We start from the raw sequence: 20258 nt of genomic DNA, 5'->3' as shown, positions 1-20258 counted from the left end.
GAATAATTGTAAATTAATTCCTTTTTAAATTAAAAATGTATTTTAAGATTACATAAAATTTTCTTACACGACCATCTTCTGTATGACGATGGGGCGCGATTTAACTTCGCCGACATCCTCTCTTAACAAAAAGATGAAAACAAGAACATATTAGTCCAGATCACATTAATAACAAAACTAGACTGACCGGCTGATTCAGAAACTTTTCGGCTTACGACTCTGATGAGTTCACGTGACCAGGTGACACCAATCACAGGTGTCCGATCTGTCAATAAAACATCACGCCTTCTCGAAAAACGAACAAAATCTTGAATTTCCTGAAGAAATTTTGTTGATAATGACCTTGTAAAACAAGTAATTAATAATTGTGATAAATTACTTTATTTTGAATAAATTAAATTCGGGATGATAAGTATAATTTCAGGTATTTTATGCATACATAATGGAATGTGCGTATATAGATAATTAAGTTTAATATAAACGTCAAAACTATTATTAAAAAAAACTTCATTTGATGGAATTATATATATTTTCCTCGAAATTTATTAGTTTGTTAGTTAGCAAGTTTCGGTTAGTTTATATAGAAGGACGAAGAAATAATAAGCATAATGAATACTAATTTCATTTCTGGTATTTTGTTTATATTATGTAATTTTAGTTATATTCATATGTTGTTTAGAGAAAATAGCAACGAGCCTTCCCCTTTTCATTTTTAAATATTCTGTTTTATTTTCGCATTATTTTTTAAATATTCGGTTTCTATTTTCTTAACACACCTCTCGACATGAGCACACGATGAAGAACAAAATAACCGTCATTTTTAAAAAAGTCTTGATTATTTAGATATTTTAAATTTTTTAAAATTCACGAGATTTCGAAACGGTTTCGAAATCGCACCCAGTTTCAGCATTTCACTCTAGGATTCAGTGTCCAAGGTAAAAGGAAGTGAAAAATTTGAATAACTTTTGATTGAATGATCAGATCTTCACTCAATCTCAAGCCACTAGGGCCTAATCTTAAATATGCTAATTAGAGTAATTAGAGCAGACAATATTTTAAATTGTTCTGAATGAACATGCTTTTTTTTTCGGCGGCCCCAGGTTTTAAACAATCTAAATATATGAAAATATGCAGGGAATATCAATTATTAAGGCAGGAAAACATACATACCATCGTACAGAACCATCGTACCATTTGGCACAAAATTTTATTTCTTTACTTCTAACGAATATAAAATTTTGTACCAAAAATTATAAAATTCATTTATTCGAAGAGAATTCTGAGTAAAAATAATATTTGATAAGGATTATTATTATTTTTATATTCTTATTTAATCAAAGTCGCAAACATTTTTAATGTAAGGCGTTCAAATTTTTACATTTTTAAGGCATGCAATTCAAAATTACAAAATACAAAATTTGCACGAAATCGATCGAATAGTTTCTGACAATTTAAATAAAATGTCTTACATAAAAAATTCGATTTTTTATTTTGCTCAAATTTTGCTTGGTGCCATGTAAAATTATATTTTTAAAAATGGTGTGAAAAAATTGTCTACCTTATAATTCAAAATTTTTTTTAAATAAAATAATAAAAATATTTAAAAAGTTATTTTTTGGATGGAATTATCTTTGGCTAAACGAATTTTTCAATTCGTTTAAAAAGTTCTTCAGATATCACGAAAAAAGTAAAATTAAAATTAAGGGAACCAAACTTAGGGTCTCTCCCCAGACTAAACTAAGAAGAAATGTTTCCCAGATTGTAGCTATCACTTATGTTTTGAGAAAAAAATTCGAACCCATTAATAAAAAAAAGTATGTTTTTTAGTACGTTTTCGGGCCTGGTTTCGTAACTCGTGACTTTCGCAACCCCTGGTTTCGTAACTTTCGTAAGTCGCATATTTAAAAGTTGATTTCTCAATTTACATATAAAAATTGACAAAAAAAAATCAAAGTGAAATGACATTTATAAATATTAATTTATTACCATTTCCTTTAAACGAAGATACCTAACACAACTTTTTAAAAAAGATTTCTTAAAAATAATAAAAAAACATTATTTTGAATTCTGACATATGCTTCGCAATGAATGATCAATCTATTTTCAAAATGAATTATTTTTGTATTGAAATGTTGGCAAGTTCGTTTGTTTCTGTAATTTGAATATTACAATACCACGAATTAAAAGACTTAATAAGTCAAACATCCGGTTCACGTGGCTGAACTAATATTGCACAATTTCATTTTAATGTCGTAACAAAAATTTAATACTTATGCATTGTATTTTTTAGATATTACTTTATTTTTAAAGTTTAATTTTATTTCTTTAAATGTAAACCAATATTTCTATTTCCTGTTGGTTAAAAATTTAAACTGAAATTTTAAATACTGTGTTTCAAATTTAATTCAGTTTGTCAAAAATTGATCAGATTGTGCAATAATATCATTAAATCCTTCATAATTTTTAGAAACATTGTAAAAAGTTTATACACCTCTATTATGGCAAACGTATTAGCATACTATCTGTGCATCATGTCAGTAAGCTGAATGTCTAGTTCAATTTTACTAAAGTTAAACTCTGCTATACTGCGCCAAATGTAAACGGTATTACGTAATCTAGGTAAGTTTAACAAAAAATGCTATGCACTCTAAAGAAGACCGGAAATGTAGGAACTGTTTTTACCAGAAAAAGGTAATCTTTAAGAAGAGAAAGCTTGAGAGCAGTTAATACCAAACGTACTACACAAAGTAAAAACCTTAATACTCTAGAGCAGCGGTTGCCAAATCGTTTTTGGCTATGGAACCCTAAATGATCAACATTATTTCGTCAGAATTTTGACTTTATGATTAAAGTCTATGAAGAAAATTGTGCACGTATTAATCTAGCAAAGACTACTTTATTTTGAAAATATTTAATAAGAAGAATGACATTTTTTCATCGTTTTATCATTAATATTAAATTAGGTTTTATATCCTATAGTTAAATTCGCAGTCCTGGAGCTGAATCTATTAATTTGCTACGAATTTGTTGCATAAACATAAGCTGAAAATCAATTAAAAAAGCCAAATTATGGTATTGTTAAAATAAGAGCTAAAATAAACTGCTAAAAAATTTAAAAATTAATAACAGATATAAATTTTTTGTTACCAATCTAGCTATTTTTTTTTTGGTTTTAAAAGTGTGATGGAAAATATTAATGCTATATTGTGTAAATTCATATCTTTTTCGTAGTCTATTCGATACATTTGAAAAATTGCTCTTTTTCTCCAAAAAATGTGCTACTTTTTTATTGGTATCTTGCTTTAAATAATATCGTGAAGGCAACCAAGATATTAAGTAAATAATGGATCTAAATTATAGGTTTAAAGAAAACAAAAAACTTAAAATTATAACTCTCGGAACTAGTTTACTTCTTCAGCGGAACTATAGGTTCTGTAGAACACTTGGGAACCGTTGTTCCAAAGGATAGCAAACTGTTTTGAGCTTTGTGCTTGACGACAAGGTAGGACGCATTTATAATTAAAAAGATATATGAAACATTCTAGATTAATATTTTTGCGAAAAAATATGGAAAAGAAAATGATTTTTCGCTCTTTTTTTGTTGTGAATCAATTTTTGCTTTCATCGTTCAAGTGAAACATTGAGTGTGTAGTATAAAAAGGAAGTCCGCATTTAACGTGTCACGTTCCTGTCCATTATTCATCAAAACAAATTCACGACAGAAACCAACAGGCATCACTATCCAAACGCAAGACAAATATCACGATTCGCAAACCAAAACAACCTCGTCATTCTCGTTAAATTTGTGTGTAACAAAACTAAGTAAAAATTTGTTATAAATGTAATAGGACCCAAAATAATAGAATAACAAATTGGATATACAAGATGTGTCTATTTTATTAAAACTTTTTTTCATGTATATTTGCTGTTTTAACAATAAAAGAAAATTTAAACTGCGGAATTTTACAAGTTAATAAAAAGTCTGCGTCAAAGGGTTAAACATATTTTTAATACTTTTTTTAAAATATTTTTTTCTTAATTTACGACAAAATAAGTAAAAAATATTATATTTAGATTTTTAACAATTTAAAGTTCTGAAATGCAAATGAAATACCGGTGTCTTCATTTGTGTTAAAAGTAAAATCTTGTAAATACGGCTCACTTTCAAATAAGTTTCTTCAAATTTGCAGTTATTTAGCTCTAAGATAAACAGTTATTCATCATTGAAATTTCTTTAATTTACAAGACTCAGAAAGTAAAACATAAAAAGTAAAATTAACTTTAAGAGGTCCAAACTTTAGACTTCTCTCGTGATCAAACTATTAACAATATACTTCCAAGATCTCGACTATCTCCTAATTTTTGAGGGCAAGGATTTTAAATCTGTCGCAAAAAGGGTATGTTTATTCAAAGTAAGTAGTTTTATCCGTCTGATTTCATAACTTAAAATATCGTCCGCACAATTTAATTAGCATATTTGAGATTACTCCTCGAACAATTATGTTCGAATCTTTGTACGTGAAAATCCGAGCATTCGATCAAAAGTTAAGGGTGGTTCATTTTTTATGCGCACTGTGTGAATTCATTACCATGTTAATTTAAAGGAATAAAATAAAATAAAGTAAAAGGAATAAAGTTAATTTAAAAGGTATAAGATAATACTCAAAATAATAAATGCTATTTGATAATCAAAAATAATTGGTTTAAACGGTGTACCTATTCACGTATGAGATTCAGAAAAACTATGCTTTTTCACATTTTATAAAATGCAAATTGTTAGAGCAATTCCTGGAAAAAGTTTTTTTTCCAAGACATTTCTTAGTTTTCTGAGAAAAATGGTCCGTACAAAATGTGCTCGATTAATGCGTAAATGCATGAAAATGAGAACATATGTTCGCAGTTGTTATACTTTCTGAGTAAGTTGCAACACATTTTTTTTAATGCAAAGAAAACAAATCCTGAATTTTATGTATACGGCTATGTAAATATTAAATCGAAGGAATGAATACTTTTTACGCAAGGTTATGATAAAGCTATTTCAAAAAAATTCCACCTTTAAAAATTTAAAATTTATCATTTTTTTAAAAAATAACATTTGTATTATGAACAGGGACTACTAATCAATTTGTTGACAGCAAAAAATAAATAAATTAATAAGTGGTAGAGAATTAAAAACGTTAGACTGGTGGCCAGGATTTGCAGAATTTTGCAAGCACATTAAGAGCTTCATAACAAGACAATGAACAATGAACAAAGAGGCAGTTTATACGTATAACCATTGAATTATTTTTGTATCGTCGAAGACAAAATCAATTTTGTAAACACTCTTAAAAGTTTCACCACGAGAAAAATCGTTCGATTTATTTGTATATAATGGAAGGCAAAATCAATTTAACTCTGGATATTTAACCGTAAATCAGAGTTGAGCTGTACCTAATTATTAGACTAATAAACTGCGAATTAAAAACAATTAATTTTCTAACAAATTACCGTGACTTAAGAAAATATAATACATATTTCACTTAAAAATTGAAATATGGTGAAAATTAGTTTAAATTCTTGGCAGATGTTAAAGGTGTGCTTTGCACAAATTAAAAAAAGCTACTTTAAATAGCAAAATACAAAGTTACTAAAATTTATTTTTTGCGTGAAATTATCTTTGGATAAACAAATTTTTTAATTATATGGAAAAATGTTTCAATTTGCTTAAAAAAGCTCGAGATGTGCTGCAAAATATGTAAAAAATAAAATTAACACTAAGAGGTCCAAACTTTGCTCAGCTTTTTTGAACAAATTATTGGGACCATATTTCCCAGATAATGGCTTCTTACTATACTTTGAGAGTCAGAAATACGAATCCGCCGAAAAAAGGTATGTTTATTCCAAGAATGTACGTTTTTGTGCCCGATTTCATTACTTAAAATATCGTCTGCACTAATTAGTTAGCATATTTGAGGTTATCCCCTCGAACCATTTAGGTTGAGTCCTAGAACGCGAAGATCCGATCAATAGATCAGAAGTTATTCAGGACTGTCCGCTTATTTTTTTGAGCATTATACGATTGTTGATAACTCATTTACTAGTTATGGAGGTACAAAGCCTAGATATTCATTTTTCAGGATGAAAAATTTCAAACTTAGCTGGAATTGTATAAAAAATCCAAAGCATCTATTTTATGCAAAATCACTAGCTACATTTCATTGTTGCAGGATGTCCAACTTAAGTTTTTATTTAGCAATAGTTTTTTATATTATTCGCTTTACCCATTGGCCTACTGGGATGACATTTATTTGGAATGATAATTATCAGATCTTTTCTTGCTTCGTCTAAGTTGATTTTTTTTTATCTGTGAGCCCAAAGCGTAAAAACATGGGCGTGACATCTTGTTATGTCGCAATGGTAATCATTGTTTTCGAAGCTATGAGTTCATCAGGTTAATTTACAAATGCGAGTATTTTTTGCAACATTTTTTCATAGCACACTAACAAGTTGATTGCTAATACCTGAAGCAAAGAAACAGAAAATACTAAATGTCTCTATAATTTAATGTACCGCCTTAAGAACAGAAATGATTGTTCTTCATATAATTTCCGGTAAAAAAAAATGCACAAGAACCTTTTTAGATTAAGAATTGTTACCGTAAGCAAAATTTTTATAGTTTTATTTAGGATAAGATAAAGATAAAAAATAATTTTTTCTAATGATCAGGCACTTAAAAAACTTAGTTTCTAATTGTGAATAAGTTAAACTATTTTTAGTAATATCTGACCAGGTAATTCATAATAAGTTTTGATAAACAAAGCCATTAAATAGTTAACAGTGAGCCCCAAAACCACAAACTCTTTAAATGGAATGGATATGTTTTTGAGGTCACTAATATTAGTTAAAAAAAACGGTGGATCAAAAATAATGAACTTTAAAGGCGTGTTTTCAGAATTTTTTTTAAAGGGGTTTTCAGAGTGGTTTATTTTGAAGTTTATTATATAGTTATTTTTTATTTTGAACACAGAATATTGAGAAGACATTGGGATCAATTAAATCCATGAGTTCGAAAACCTGTCGTCTCCAAAAAAACTACTTTTACAGCAGGGACAAAAAACTGAATAGTTAAGTATCCGTTTGATATATCAGGGGTCTGTCCAGACATTTTGTGAAAGGTCCGTTTTTCGTGAAATTGTGAAAAAATTACTCACATTCTTTCGACCAGGGTCCGCTTTTACGAATTTGTGCAAAAAGGTTCCGGTTATTGCAAAAACCTTTTTCAAGGAGTTTTTAAATTGTAAATAAATACAAGATTATGCTCAACACTGTAAAACTATAATAAAAAAAATTAAATTTTCAAAAATAAACAGCAATTGCTGCTTCTAAATTAGAGATGCAGCATACAAATATTTGGTATTTAGCCTATACTGCTGAAAGCAGAATATTCATTTCAGACGAATAAAGGAAGATGCGTCTGCGGAAGACAAAATTTAGTTCGTTTACATCTTTCTTGTTTTCTGCCCTGGAAAGGGTTTATTCGATTAACAAAATAATAATGAAGATAAAAAAATTTGTGAAGGGTCCGATTAAAAGAAAAATCATTTTGTGAAGGGTCCGTTTTTATGAAAAGATATTTTGTGAAGGGTCCGTTTTTATGAAAAGATATTTTGTGAAGGGTCCATTAACAGACCCAAATTTCTTCTAAAAAGACCCCTGTATATAGAGCTCTTTTTTATTTTCTGATATTAAAATATGTTTGGTTGCAAAATATTCTGTTGAAATCTTGAGATAATGTCACATAATTTTTTAGTTTAAAAAATAATTAGAACTTTGAGATGACCGGTCTTTCGATAAAACTTCAAAACGAATACTATACAATATTTTTAACCAGCGAAAATATTAATTTGTCATTTAGAAATGAAATCAACACTTTAAGTATTAAGCTACACATTCACTTATATTCGAGCCGATTCAACAATCTTTTGGATTTTGACTATCTCTGCTCTACCCTCTTACAAATTTATTCATAGAAAGACGAAAACACGTTTGGTTCATCTTGTAAAAACTTTTTTGATGTCAGCAATTTTCTTGCTGTTTATAGCAACTATTCCAAAATATGCTTCCTTAACTGATTATGGTGCCACTTTTTAAGGGTATTTCCTTGCACAGCGCAAATATTAATTAGCATAATCTACTGTAGTGTGCATAATCTACTGTACAATTCCAATTTACTAGTATACAAGACGTGTTAACTAGATTTTATGATGGGGTACCTTTTCATAGATGAAGGTTGACATTGTCGATATCTACTCTCCTCAAATTGGTGGCCCTCGGACGTGACGTGACCATGCCTACCTTTCTAGAAGCTCCTACTTCGCTCTGAACACCCCTACTTAGGTGGATGGTCCACATTGAACAGTTGACTTGTGAGTGCGACATTATCCACCTCCTCGCGCTGTTGCTACTCAGTCTCGATCACACGTCGGCTTGCATGCACTCGACTGCTAATAGCAACACAGGAGCAACAACGGCCGTGAACTTAATACAGCTCTCACGATCAGCATTCAAAACTACGGTGATCTTAATACAGTTCTCCCGGCTTCTCACAAAACAGCAATGAATCAACTAGTGATATCTGTTCATCGAATTCTATCACAGCTATAATTCTGGTGGGGGAGTGCTGTAGTGTGTCTACCACTACAAAAACGCAATTCCAATTTACTAGTATATAAGACGCGTTAACTCGATTCTATGATGTGGTATCTTTTCATAGATGAAGGTTGACATTGTCGATATCTACTATCCCCACACTACCAATGAAAAGAAGTACTTTCAATTTCATTTTTATTGTTGCTAAAATATACAATTCTTTTCCATGAAAGCATTTTGATAACGTATTTTTCTTATAATTCTCCGGTCACCAGCTTTTGAAATTAAGTATCATATTATTTGTAGTCACCTATTTTACAGTTCATAGTTACTTTTATCCCTCTATTTTCTTAAAAATAGTATCTTAAGAACTACCCTCTGAATTACTCATTGTATAATAAAAAACATCAACAAAATAACAAATCTAAATTAAATAATTAATTGTTATTTAGTTAGTTATTAGTAATGCAAACGATTTCTTAAGCAACAACGTCAACCATCCCTAGTTCCAAGTTAATACCGAGAACAAATCATCTCCAGGATATGGCAAGTTTTCGAACTAAACTGAGATTTCACTGCACGAAATATGCTATACCAAGTTATAGATCATGAATTGTACCATAAATACCTTTCGGTACCCTTTTGTACCTTTTTTATACTATGTGTCTACGTCAGCTAAATTTAAAAATGCAAGAATATCAATTTTGAAAAAAAAGTGGAGATGACTGGTTTTCGGAGTCATCGATTCAATTAAGGTTGGCAAGAAATAAAGAAAAAACTTATTTTCAAATAATCTTTTCAAATTTTTGATTATTTTCGAAAAAGTTAATTCATGGAAGTTTTCAAAAACACTTAAATTTTTTTTAAAAAGAAAAGCATTTTATTTTACGTTCGAATTTAATGAACTTCAAAAGTATGAATTCAGACAATGTAAGGTGTTTTCTACAGTCCCTAATTTCGATTTTTTTCCTTTTTTGCGAAATAGTTCTACCTATTTAGAAAAGACACAGTGGATCTATTGAGACCGGAATCAAATAAGAAACCCTTTGGAAAAATTAGAGCAGGGGACGCTGATTTCGAGATTTTCGCATGCTTTTTGCAAAATTATTGTAAATATTATAAATAGAAATCTAGGTTTGAGTCTGAATTATGTTATATCCATAAATATTTATAAAAGATGTTTTTTTGAAAGCTCAAATCTTTCTTTAAGCTGCTTCAGCTTATGAAACTCTTCTGAGTGCTTAGGGTGGGTACACAGTGAACGCTGGAACGTATTGCGTCTTCAGCGTAAGCACAAAACGTAGATTTTCCAAGATATTGCTGATAGCATTTGCGCAGTGGACCCAAGACGCTGAGACGTTGATAGACCTGAAAATAATCACTCTCCACTCGCGGCGTGGCGAGTCAACAAAGAAAAGTGGAGACCTAAATAAGCAATCAGTCCCTTTTTCCCCCATATTTTTTTAAAAATTTTTTTAAATTTTTTTTTTTTGTTTTATTGCTTACATTTTCTAGCACATCGAAGCCAAGTCAATATGTTTAACTAAATTTTGTCACTTGTATTGTTGAATTAACTTCGTATACCTGCAGATTTCTAATCTGATTTTTTTTTTCAAAAAATATAATTTAATCCAAGCAAAAAATAAAAAGCAAAAAGTGGCTATTAAATGAGCAGGACCTATCGATATTGGTCACCGACCTATTAGGTTTGAGGACAAAGGGGCTACGAAGTTACTTGAGTCTACCGGCCACCAACTGAAAATTTAAATTTTCAGGTCCAGACGTTTATGTCTGTGTCGTCTGTGAATTTATCCGAAGCCTTTTTTAGTGCTTTTTTCGCAATCAATATTATCTAGGAACATTTTTATGTGGAATAAAATGTAGGTATGCTGATTGCATTGCACTGTGGGCCAGAAGACCATGATCTTTGACCAAAAGTCAAAAATTAAATTTTCAACTAAAATATGTTTAGGCAGTTTTAATATAGCCCAAATTAAGTATTCATAATCATTCCAAACATTATAATTTACTTTTTGGATCGACGAGAGTACAATGTAATGAAAAATATGTTAAATTTTCTTTTAAATTTTTATTTCAGAAATATATATAGGAATTTCACCTTACAGTTACATTCTTATCAGAGTAATTAGTCTGAAATTATAATACAATTTTTCAATTTGTTGGAGTAGTTAATACTCCTGACAAACTTATAGTTTATGTTTTATCATTTGACATTTTACAATGTTTGAATGACTTTCGAAACTTAGTTCCAAAAAGTTCCACGAGGTAATTAGCTCAACTTTTTTTTGTTGTCATCCTTGATGTTTCTCCTTTCGAAAAAACATGCCCCATTTTGCCCGTATTGTAAAGGTGGACTAAATATACCGTAAAACAAAAATTATGTTTTTTTCCTTCATGTTTTCGAGTTATTTTGTAATTAATTCGCGTTATTTTGTAATATTACTTCGGAAATATAATTTGCTTTTCATTTTTAATATAAAATTACGAAAATTATATTTTCGTTGCTGTATTTAATTATTTAAACGTACTATATTATTTTTTTTATTTTTGCGCGCCATATTTCAGCCGCCATTTTGTTTTCTTTGGGTAGTTTGTGTATTTCAAAATTTCAACTATGAATTCAATTTACCTGCACATAAAAACCCCCAAATTTTGAAACAAATTTTATCGAAATACTAATTTTGGCCACGAAACCTTGGATACCGGCCCATTGTGCATTGCATTTATTGTAGTAAAACTTTCGATTCGTATTGTTTTTTGACATTGTACTATGTCATGCCTTTCAAACATAATTACTGACTTCTTTCATTTGTTCTGCTCCTATGATAATGCCTATTTGATGAAGCAGGTAGGTTTGAAATAAATTACAAATGATGTGATGATCATAATTTGGGAAACCTTGGAATACGTTTGGTGAAGCAATGATTATTTTCACTTTCACGGTTTAGTTCGATTTCACAAACCGAAAAGCTGAGCAACGAAACTTAATAAAAATGTAAATTAGAATCGAAGATCTGGGAAATGGGACAAAAAGAAAGCATTAAACATTCATATATTTCAAAAATAAAATTATTTAGAAGTAATTTTTGATGACGTTAACTTGTTTCGCACATTGCATTTACGTATTGTTTATGATTAAATATTGACACGGAATATTTAAAACAGAATAAGAAATTAAGCATTCGTTTCTAATGTTTAACCTTAAGCACCATTAACCTACTCATTGCGCGAATATCATTAAACTTGCCTTTTCGCCTAAGTTTATCTACGGCAGCTTACTCTAGCCTTCAAAACTCCAATTAGTTAGTAATTTTATTTGAACGACTATGATAACTTTGAAAGTGCAGGTATAAATATAGTTCTAAATGTGACAGAAACATTTACAAAGTTATTCATAAAGCTCTATGATGTTTTAATTAATTTTAATTTGGCATACCTAATTGAAACGAATTAGAATTTTATTGTATTGAATATATTACGGTCAAGCTTTCTCAGTTGAAATAGTATGAATATAGTTAAAGCAATTAAAAAGTTCATAAGATTAAGTACCTTACATTAAAGTATAAGAAAATTCTGATATTTTAAAAATGCCGTATAAATGAGAAAATATTGCTCTAATTTTTAAAGAAATGTTAAAACTATACTAGCGATAAACTTTTAACCCTTTGAAGCAGATGGGGGACTGATATTCCTTTCACATATTTTTTCTGACTCTCTAATTGTAAGCAAAAATATATTTTGGTATTTTTTAATTATAAAAAAAAACAGCCTAAAAGTGCCTAAAAAATTTGTTACTTATCGGAATTACATTTGTATTAAAATATAAAATCCAAAATAAGTAGTTGGACATTTTTTTAACTCACAAAATATTGATAAATTTTCGCATATAGATGTAAAGAAATTTCAACGAAGAATAACTTTTTTTAGACCTAAATAAGCGCAAATTTGAAGAAATTGTTTTGAAGTGAGCCGTTTTGGAAGATACCTTTAAGGCAGAAAAACACGTCGTTATTGCATGCTGTATCTCATAATCAGAAATTATTAAAATGCTAAGTATAATATTTCCCATTTATTGACCTAAATCAATACAAAATAAAAGTATGGAAAATAAGTTCATTGAAAGTTCTGCGTTAAATGGTTACGTATTACAGAGGCTATGATTGTTTACATCATTTTTTAAAGATTTTACTAAATAATGCTTTCATCACTAATTTTAAATTTTAATTTGAATGACATAAATTTAGCAATTAATGTTGAACTAACATAAGTAGAATGTACGACTCTTACTAAATATTTATCAAATATAAACCTATATTCATTTCGTAAATATATTCAGATTCATGGAGGCTTTACTTTTCTACAGGTATTTCAACTAAATAAAGAGCATATAAGTGGCTTGAGAACCTAAGCTACAATTACTATCTGTATCATAATCATTTATTATAAAAAATATGATTCAGTTGATATTATTTCTGATAAGTACTAGAAAGGAAATGGGTAAAAATAGTAGTTTCAATCAACAAGAGAAGATTTCAATAAAAAACATACCCAATCACTCAAATAACGTTTCAACATATATAATGTATTAGACAATGATAAAAATCATTGTTTATAGTTTGCTACAAGACGTGTAAGAAAAAAAAATTAGATTAGTAAAAATAAATTATCGAATAGTTATGAGTGAGGTGCTTAGAAACTCAGATAGCATTTTCCGTAGTTTCGAAAAACAGATATTTTTAATTGTATTTTTTTTATTATATTACTATAAATATGTGGACTGGGGAAATAAAATAGCAAACTTCTGAAGGGCTGAAACAAAAATAAAAGTTAATAATTTTGCATGAGTTGAGAGCTATAATAGAGAGTAACACTTGTTTTTATCCCAAAAGTACCCTGATGTACTAAGATAATCGAACAATAGAAAAATTTAGTAATTCTCAGAATCATCCAGCACGTAACTATATTTTGTGTAACGCAGTTATTTCAGAGTAATCTCAGTTTTCTATAGAGCTTGCACAAAACAGTACATGAACGTATCAGATGCTTCGTTAAAATAATAAAATTTTGCACTTATAAACAGGTGTGACGTATGTGGCAGAAGTCGAATTCTTGGCCATAGATGGCGCCACTGAAAAACAAGAATCGCATTCTCTGCCTTAAATTTGCTCGGTTTCACCAAGCAGGCTTGCCCGTGTGGCAAGTGGCATTAGAACGAACCAACCAGATTTCGCACTTCTACATTGTTTTCAGATTTTTCAGGTGTGCACGTTGTGAGCAGCATAATTTGAACTTAAACTCATACAGAGCTCGTGCAAAACATGCGTAAGTGAACGTTTCATATGCTGCGTAAAAGTGCTAAATCACCCCTGATATTTTTAGAAAAAAACTTTACAGTAATTTTGAGAGAAACTTCTTGGACCATTTCGTTGCATAACAACTATGGAGAACATTTTGGGGGAAAAATTGCAGACTTTTTTTAAATTTCAGTTGCCTGGTAACGGAGAGGAATTTGTGGAGAAACTTAGCTCAACTTTAACAATTTTGCTTAGAAACGATCAGCTGGGAGCCGTGATGGCTCAGGGGATTGAGCGTTAGCCTTCCAATGAAGTGAGCCGGGTTCGAATCCCAGCGATGGCTGATCGATGAGAATTCCGCATCCGTCATGCACCAATTAGTCCTGATGAAAAAATATCTTCAGTGGTAGATGGATCATGGGTTAGAGTCCCTTTGCTGTCAGGCTAACAGTGAGAAGTTTTCATGGTTTTCCTTTCCATGTAACACGTACGGGGGTTCCATCAAAAAGTCCTCCGCGAAGGCACTATTTCTCCCAATACTTGATCTAGGATTTCCATTGTCTTCTAGATAGAGTTGAAACTTACAAGGTTTCGGAGTTTAAGATTAGTAGCCGAAAATTCAAAATTTGGATTGGCTGTTCAACGATGGTTATAAAATAAAGTATATTCTCTGGATAATTTTTTGAGCAATACATTTTATAAATAGGGCACATTTCGAAAAGTTTTTGAACTTAAATATTTGATTAAAATGAGGTAAAAACTAGACATTTTATCTATTACTTTTATACAGCAGTAGGATTGTAATTTGAAAAAAAGTTTAAGTCAATTTACTCTATTTCTTCGCGAAAATATAGAGTTTCCCTATATTTCGATATTGATATAAACCCATTAATGTCTAAGTCAGAAGTTCTCAGAAAAAAAAACGTATAAATTATTATCAGATGTTGTTCAATCAATTGAAAATTAGCCAAAAAACTTACTGTTGTATTTTAAAAGACCATAAAAATCTCGAAATAGAATGTAAATTTTTAAAGAGCTAATTAAATCTAAATTCCTGTCGAGTGAAAAACAAATCTTAGCTGTTTTTGCTAAAAAGCAATTAAATTGAAAGCATTTTCTAGGTGGACATGAAAATACTAAGAAAAATCGTGGTACAGTGTGAAAAGAAAAAAAAACCCAGACCAACCAGAATAACTTTTGATTTAATGATCGGATTTCATATTCTAGAATTCCATGTTAATGGTTCGAGAGGGTGACCTCTGATACGCTTACGCAGTTTTAAATATACGACTTCTTTAAAATTGGATTTCTCAGGAACTATTCAACCAATTTCGCTCAGCTTTTGTGCTTTGCCATGTAAAACTAGATGCTTCAAAATGAAGAAAAAACTGTATAAATTACAATTCAAAATGTTTGAAACTATTAATAAAATATAAATAAATATTTACTAAAATTTTCTTTTTGCATTGAATTATCTTTGGATAAATTTTGTTTTTCAAAGCTTGCAAAAATTTTTTCAACTTTTTTTAAAAAGTTCGAGATATGGTGAAATAGGCAACAAAAATAAAATTATCATTAGGTTATCCAAACTTCAGATTGCTCCCCTAACCAAACTATTAGAACCAAATTTTCCAGACTAAGACCAATTACATTTTGGGACACAAAAGTGTGTGTAAACTTCCTCATCAGAATATAGTTTTATGCTTTAAAGTTAATTATTTTCCCACCAAAATATAAAATTAAGCAGACCAGAAATAACGTAAGCATTTTGTTTTTATCACTTAGATTCTAAAGCTTTATACTTTATTTTTAGTTAATAACTATTTACATTAAATAAATAATCCCAAGAAACTGAAGTGGTAAGGTATATATTAATCAAAAAACTTCTTTGGCTTCAAAAATATGCAGATAATTATTTACATTATTAAACAACAGCAAACTGTAAATGAAGTAAGCCTTTCGATTTTATTCCAGATCATAAAGCCATACTTTACATTAAAATATAAAATCAAGCAATCCATAAGCGAAATAAGATTTAAATATTTAACACATTAGACCATAAAGGGTTTTTGATTTAGTGAATTGTTAGTGATTTACAAATTTATTTGTTCCGTTAAGAATGAAATCAACAAGTGACGGCTTTTAGCTATTAAGTTAAATCTAAAAGTTTTATTATTCACTTTAAATAATTGTTTGAAACAATATAAAATAACGCAAATTTGATCATTACATTAAAAAATTCTACTTTAAAATCTTTAGTTTTTATAACATAAGATTCTAAAGCTTTATTATAAATTTAATGATTATATTTTCCATCGAAGCATAAAAACAAGTATACTGAAAATGAAACAAGCCCTTATCTTTTATCATGTTAGATTCCAAAGTCTTCCTTATGGCAAATAAATTCAAAAATTTTTTTTGAAGAAAACAAGACTAAAATGAAGCAAGCCTTTAGTTTTAATCACATTAGATTCTATAACTTTGCTTATCATAAAACATTAACGTTACCTGGAAGTAAAGAGGATGTTATACTGTTTTGTTAAAGATCAGGTAATTATTTCTCAACCCGTAATTACATTGGTATTTTTCAGGTCATGGCACCTGGTAGCCAAAAATAAACCTACACCCCTTTAATTGGGCCCCAGTAATAAAAAATATTATCATTTATTTATTGGAAGATTGGAAATTCTATTAAATTCTAAAGGGGGCCCTAAAGGTTCATTAAGATATTTCTAGAATATTGTAAATTAAAGCAATTACAAAGTCGATCATAATTCTAGATAATTACTTGAAAGAAAGGTAAGAAATTCGATTCAAGTTACTTTTTCGATAGTTTAACGGCAAAATTTAACTTACAATTTCAGTGCAGTAGATTTTGTTTCATAACCAACATTTGAAGAAATACACCACAAAAATATATAATATGAAAAAAAATGTATCATTTTTAATGTTTTTATCATTATTATTATATATGTATATATATATATATATTTTAATATTTGATCGCATGAGCTTACTTTTTATTGTGCTACATATTTCAAAGGAACTTATTTTTGTAAAAATTTAATGTTTCATCGTTACACTTTGACAAATTAAAAAAAAAGCTAAAAAAAAATAAAGGAAGGCAACATTTTTTCTAACTATCATCTTTGCAACATCTATCAACTCTTTTTTACAGCTTCCAAAAAAATTATTAAAAAAAAAAATCAGATAAACTTTTCATTGAACGATTTTAAGGCATAGATAAGTTACGTTTTGCCCCAATGTAATAATATTTCTCGGAATGTTTTCTTATGTTATGACAGGTAATGCTATGTAGTGCCATGCCATTCTCCAAGGTCATGGTCATTGTCACCCCAGAATATAAAAACGTTTCTAAAGCAAACGAAAATTTCTCTTTTGCTCTTACTAATTTTAAATGCCACAACCTTTGACAAAGTATATGGAAAGAGTTAAAATAGCCCTACTATTCTTGATTTTACTTAAAAATCTAATCCTATTTAAGTAGGTTGTGGCAAACAGCAATTCATTGATGTAACCTTGCAGCTGGCAAATTGTTTAGAAAACGCGCTATTGTGCACTTAATAAGAATCCATAACAATTCAGTGTAAATAACGAAACAATCCTAAAAGTTACGTAATTATCCATTTCGTGTTCTAAATTACCTAATACTATCAGATGTGTTATATTAAAAGGAATTAAGTTTCAAATAGAATTTTTGAAATTCATGTTTGATTTGATATTGTTAGACTTTAAAAATCATGATAAAAGCATATTAGAACCTTTCAATGTCACAGTTAATGTCACACTGAAGATCAAAACAATTCTAAAAGTCCCTAAAAAGATAAAGTTTTGAAAATAAAAAGATATTTCTGTCATCTTCATGTGCGAAACCTGTGCAATTTGATTATTGCACCATTTTGATGGCCCACTTTCTAAGACAAAATGACAACTTAAAAAAAAAAATGAAACGGTTTGATTAAGGAGATTAACTTAGGCAATCAACTTACGTAATCAACTAGCAGGTGGCACATTTAAAAATTGTCGAAATGATACTTATGACTTATGAAAATTTATTTTATAAAAGCACTTATGATCACTACACTTCATAATTTATCAACTGATTATTGCAGTATTTATGCATTTTTAAAATATGCAAAACTAATAAATTTGTTTATAGTACTAAAATATCACAAAAGCTACTTGTTTTGAATAAAAATATTAATTATTCCATTAACACTAGCGGTTGACATGACCATTTTTAATTTTTTAAATTCTTGAAAACTTGCATATACTATTTCAAAACTTTTTGAAGGAAGCTAGTTTTTGGAAATTGAGCAAGGTTAGTTAAAGAAAAGTAAACGTTGTATAAGGTAGTATAGTAGTTGTAAAAAAAACTATTTTACTTTGTTTGAAATCGGAAGTAGACAATTGCTGTTTCAGTTTTTCGATTAAGACAATAACTGAAAAGTTTTGAGGAACAAAAAAAAGTGAAAATTATCTTACGATTTGTTTTGAACCAGATTCAAATTTAGAGATAAAAAAAAATCAACCTTAATGGATGGTTTTTCTAATATGTTTTCGCTTCAAAAAATTTTTAATGAAAATTTTAAGTTTACTTCCAAAAGTTATAACTTTCACCTTAAGTAAATAAACCCAACAAATTATTTTGTGAAACTTATTCAAATATGCATAAGTTTACTTAAATCCAGTCTATACCTTTATATATATCATGTTACTTTACCCAATTTTAATACACAAATTTAACAAAGAAATAGATTAAATTGTTCCAGAATACTTAAACAATTTTAATAATTCTTTTTTTATTTTTTATCTAACATTCATGTTTTGAAATTTCAATTCAAATTTACTTTTTTTATAATCTGAAGCTGCACTGTATGAATAAGATATTATAGTAAATATTCAAATTATAATATGTGTATAGGTATTATAGGAAATAAATGAATAGCTAAATAGAAAATTTACTTACTTTCGAAGTTACGATATTTAATAAGAGTCTCACCCATTCTCCCTTACGGTGAATCACAATTGATTCGGACACTTGGTAATGATACATATTTTTATATGTGATAAAATAAACCGTGTCAAGAACAAGAAATACTTGACATTATTTCTCTTTATCGAGAAATCATTTAAATGTCAATATTTCTTTATCGATTCGATAGTTTCGCATTTTTTGACTAATAGAGCCGAAGCTCTTGAAAAAATGTTAAAAGATTTCGACGAAGACTCATAGGTTAACGTGACCTTGTCTTTTATCAATATCTTTCTTCTATAACAAATGTTAAATAAAAATTACATTCTTTGGTTTTGCATTACATGCTATTATTTAACAAAATATACGTATGTATATTTGACCTATTAATGAAATTAATGAAGTAACCTTTAAATGGTCAAAGATACTAAGCGTTTTTTAGCTATGCATAATCGTTTACATATCAACAGCAAACTAAGTTTGATATTCATTAACTAAGTTTGATAAGAAGTGATGTTTATTCAAATATGTGTGATACATTGCACATGAAATCTATTTAATACTTCACATTTACTTAAATCTATTTTTGTAAAGTTAAAATAGTTAATTAAATTTTTACATAATCTAACGCTACCACCAGATTTTTCACTCTTTCGATTTTATTTAAATTGCTGATTTTTTTCTTCATATTTTACAAAATTAGATTTTCTTAAACGAGCTACTAAATCTGTCATTTATTTAAAACGAGTTAACTGTTTCTTAGTGCATGTAATTTTCTAACCAAAATTAGTTTCTTTCCCTCTCTACTTTTACGCATTTTTGAAGGTAATAATTTAACACATCTAAGAGTATCTGACAGATGTTGACAGAACTTAGAAAAATACTCGCAAATTTGGTGCCAAGTAGGACAGATAAATTATGAACTAGAATACTTAAGCACAATCCACTCGGACGTTATCACGACGCTTTTCTAAAAGTTTCTCTTAGCCCAACGTGCCCCAGCGCCCTCTAACAACAATTAAAGGAAAAGGTTATTTGAATGGTTAATACTCTACGGTTATAACTTACTGCGACATATTTGTTTATTTTTATACGATTATATCATGAAAGATGATTATATTTATAGAACGAAAGAATGAAACGCTTCTTTGAGTACGTGATTAGTATTAAAATTGTATTTTTTCTTGCTTCATTCGAATTAAAATCAAAATAGGACTGCGTGAATTAAGGTTAGTGTTTTTAATCTTTTTTTTATTTTTACATTGTGCATTTATTTAGAAACATGGAATTTTTATAATCAATTCTGAATCTTAGAT

General features: G+C 28.9%; 1 protein-coding gene across 4 annotated transcripts in view; it reads right to left on the bottom strand.

The window, feature by feature from the left end:
* The window catches only part of LOC107452128 (potassium voltage-gated channel subfamily KQT member 1), a 100315-nt gene that overhangs the window by 59015 nt on the left and 21042 nt on the right, over positions 1-20258 (bottom strand). The window contains exon 1 of one of the 4 annotated variants that reach the window (XM_043039162.2): positions 68-187. The exons of 2 other annotated variants lie outside the window; for them this stretch is intronic. In XM_043039162.2, coding sequence (XP_042895096.1) covers positions 68-75 — 8 coding nt within the window. In that variant the 5' untranslated portion in view covers positions 76-187. Of the gene's footprint in view, positions 1-67; positions 188-20258 lie in introns of those variants that run through there. One more of the 4 variants, XM_043039157.1, reaches the window with a different exon arrangement.

Source organism: Parasteatoda tepidariorum, chromosome 4 (genome assembly GCF_043381705.1).
Source record: "Parasteatoda tepidariorum isolate YZ-2023 chromosome 4, CAS_Ptep_4.0, whole genome shotgun sequence".
NCBI classification, from domain to species: Eukaryota; Metazoa; Arthropoda; class Arachnida; order Araneae; family Theridiidae; genus Parasteatoda; species Parasteatoda tepidariorum.
This window is presented reverse-complemented; position numbering and strand designations above follow the sequence as displayed.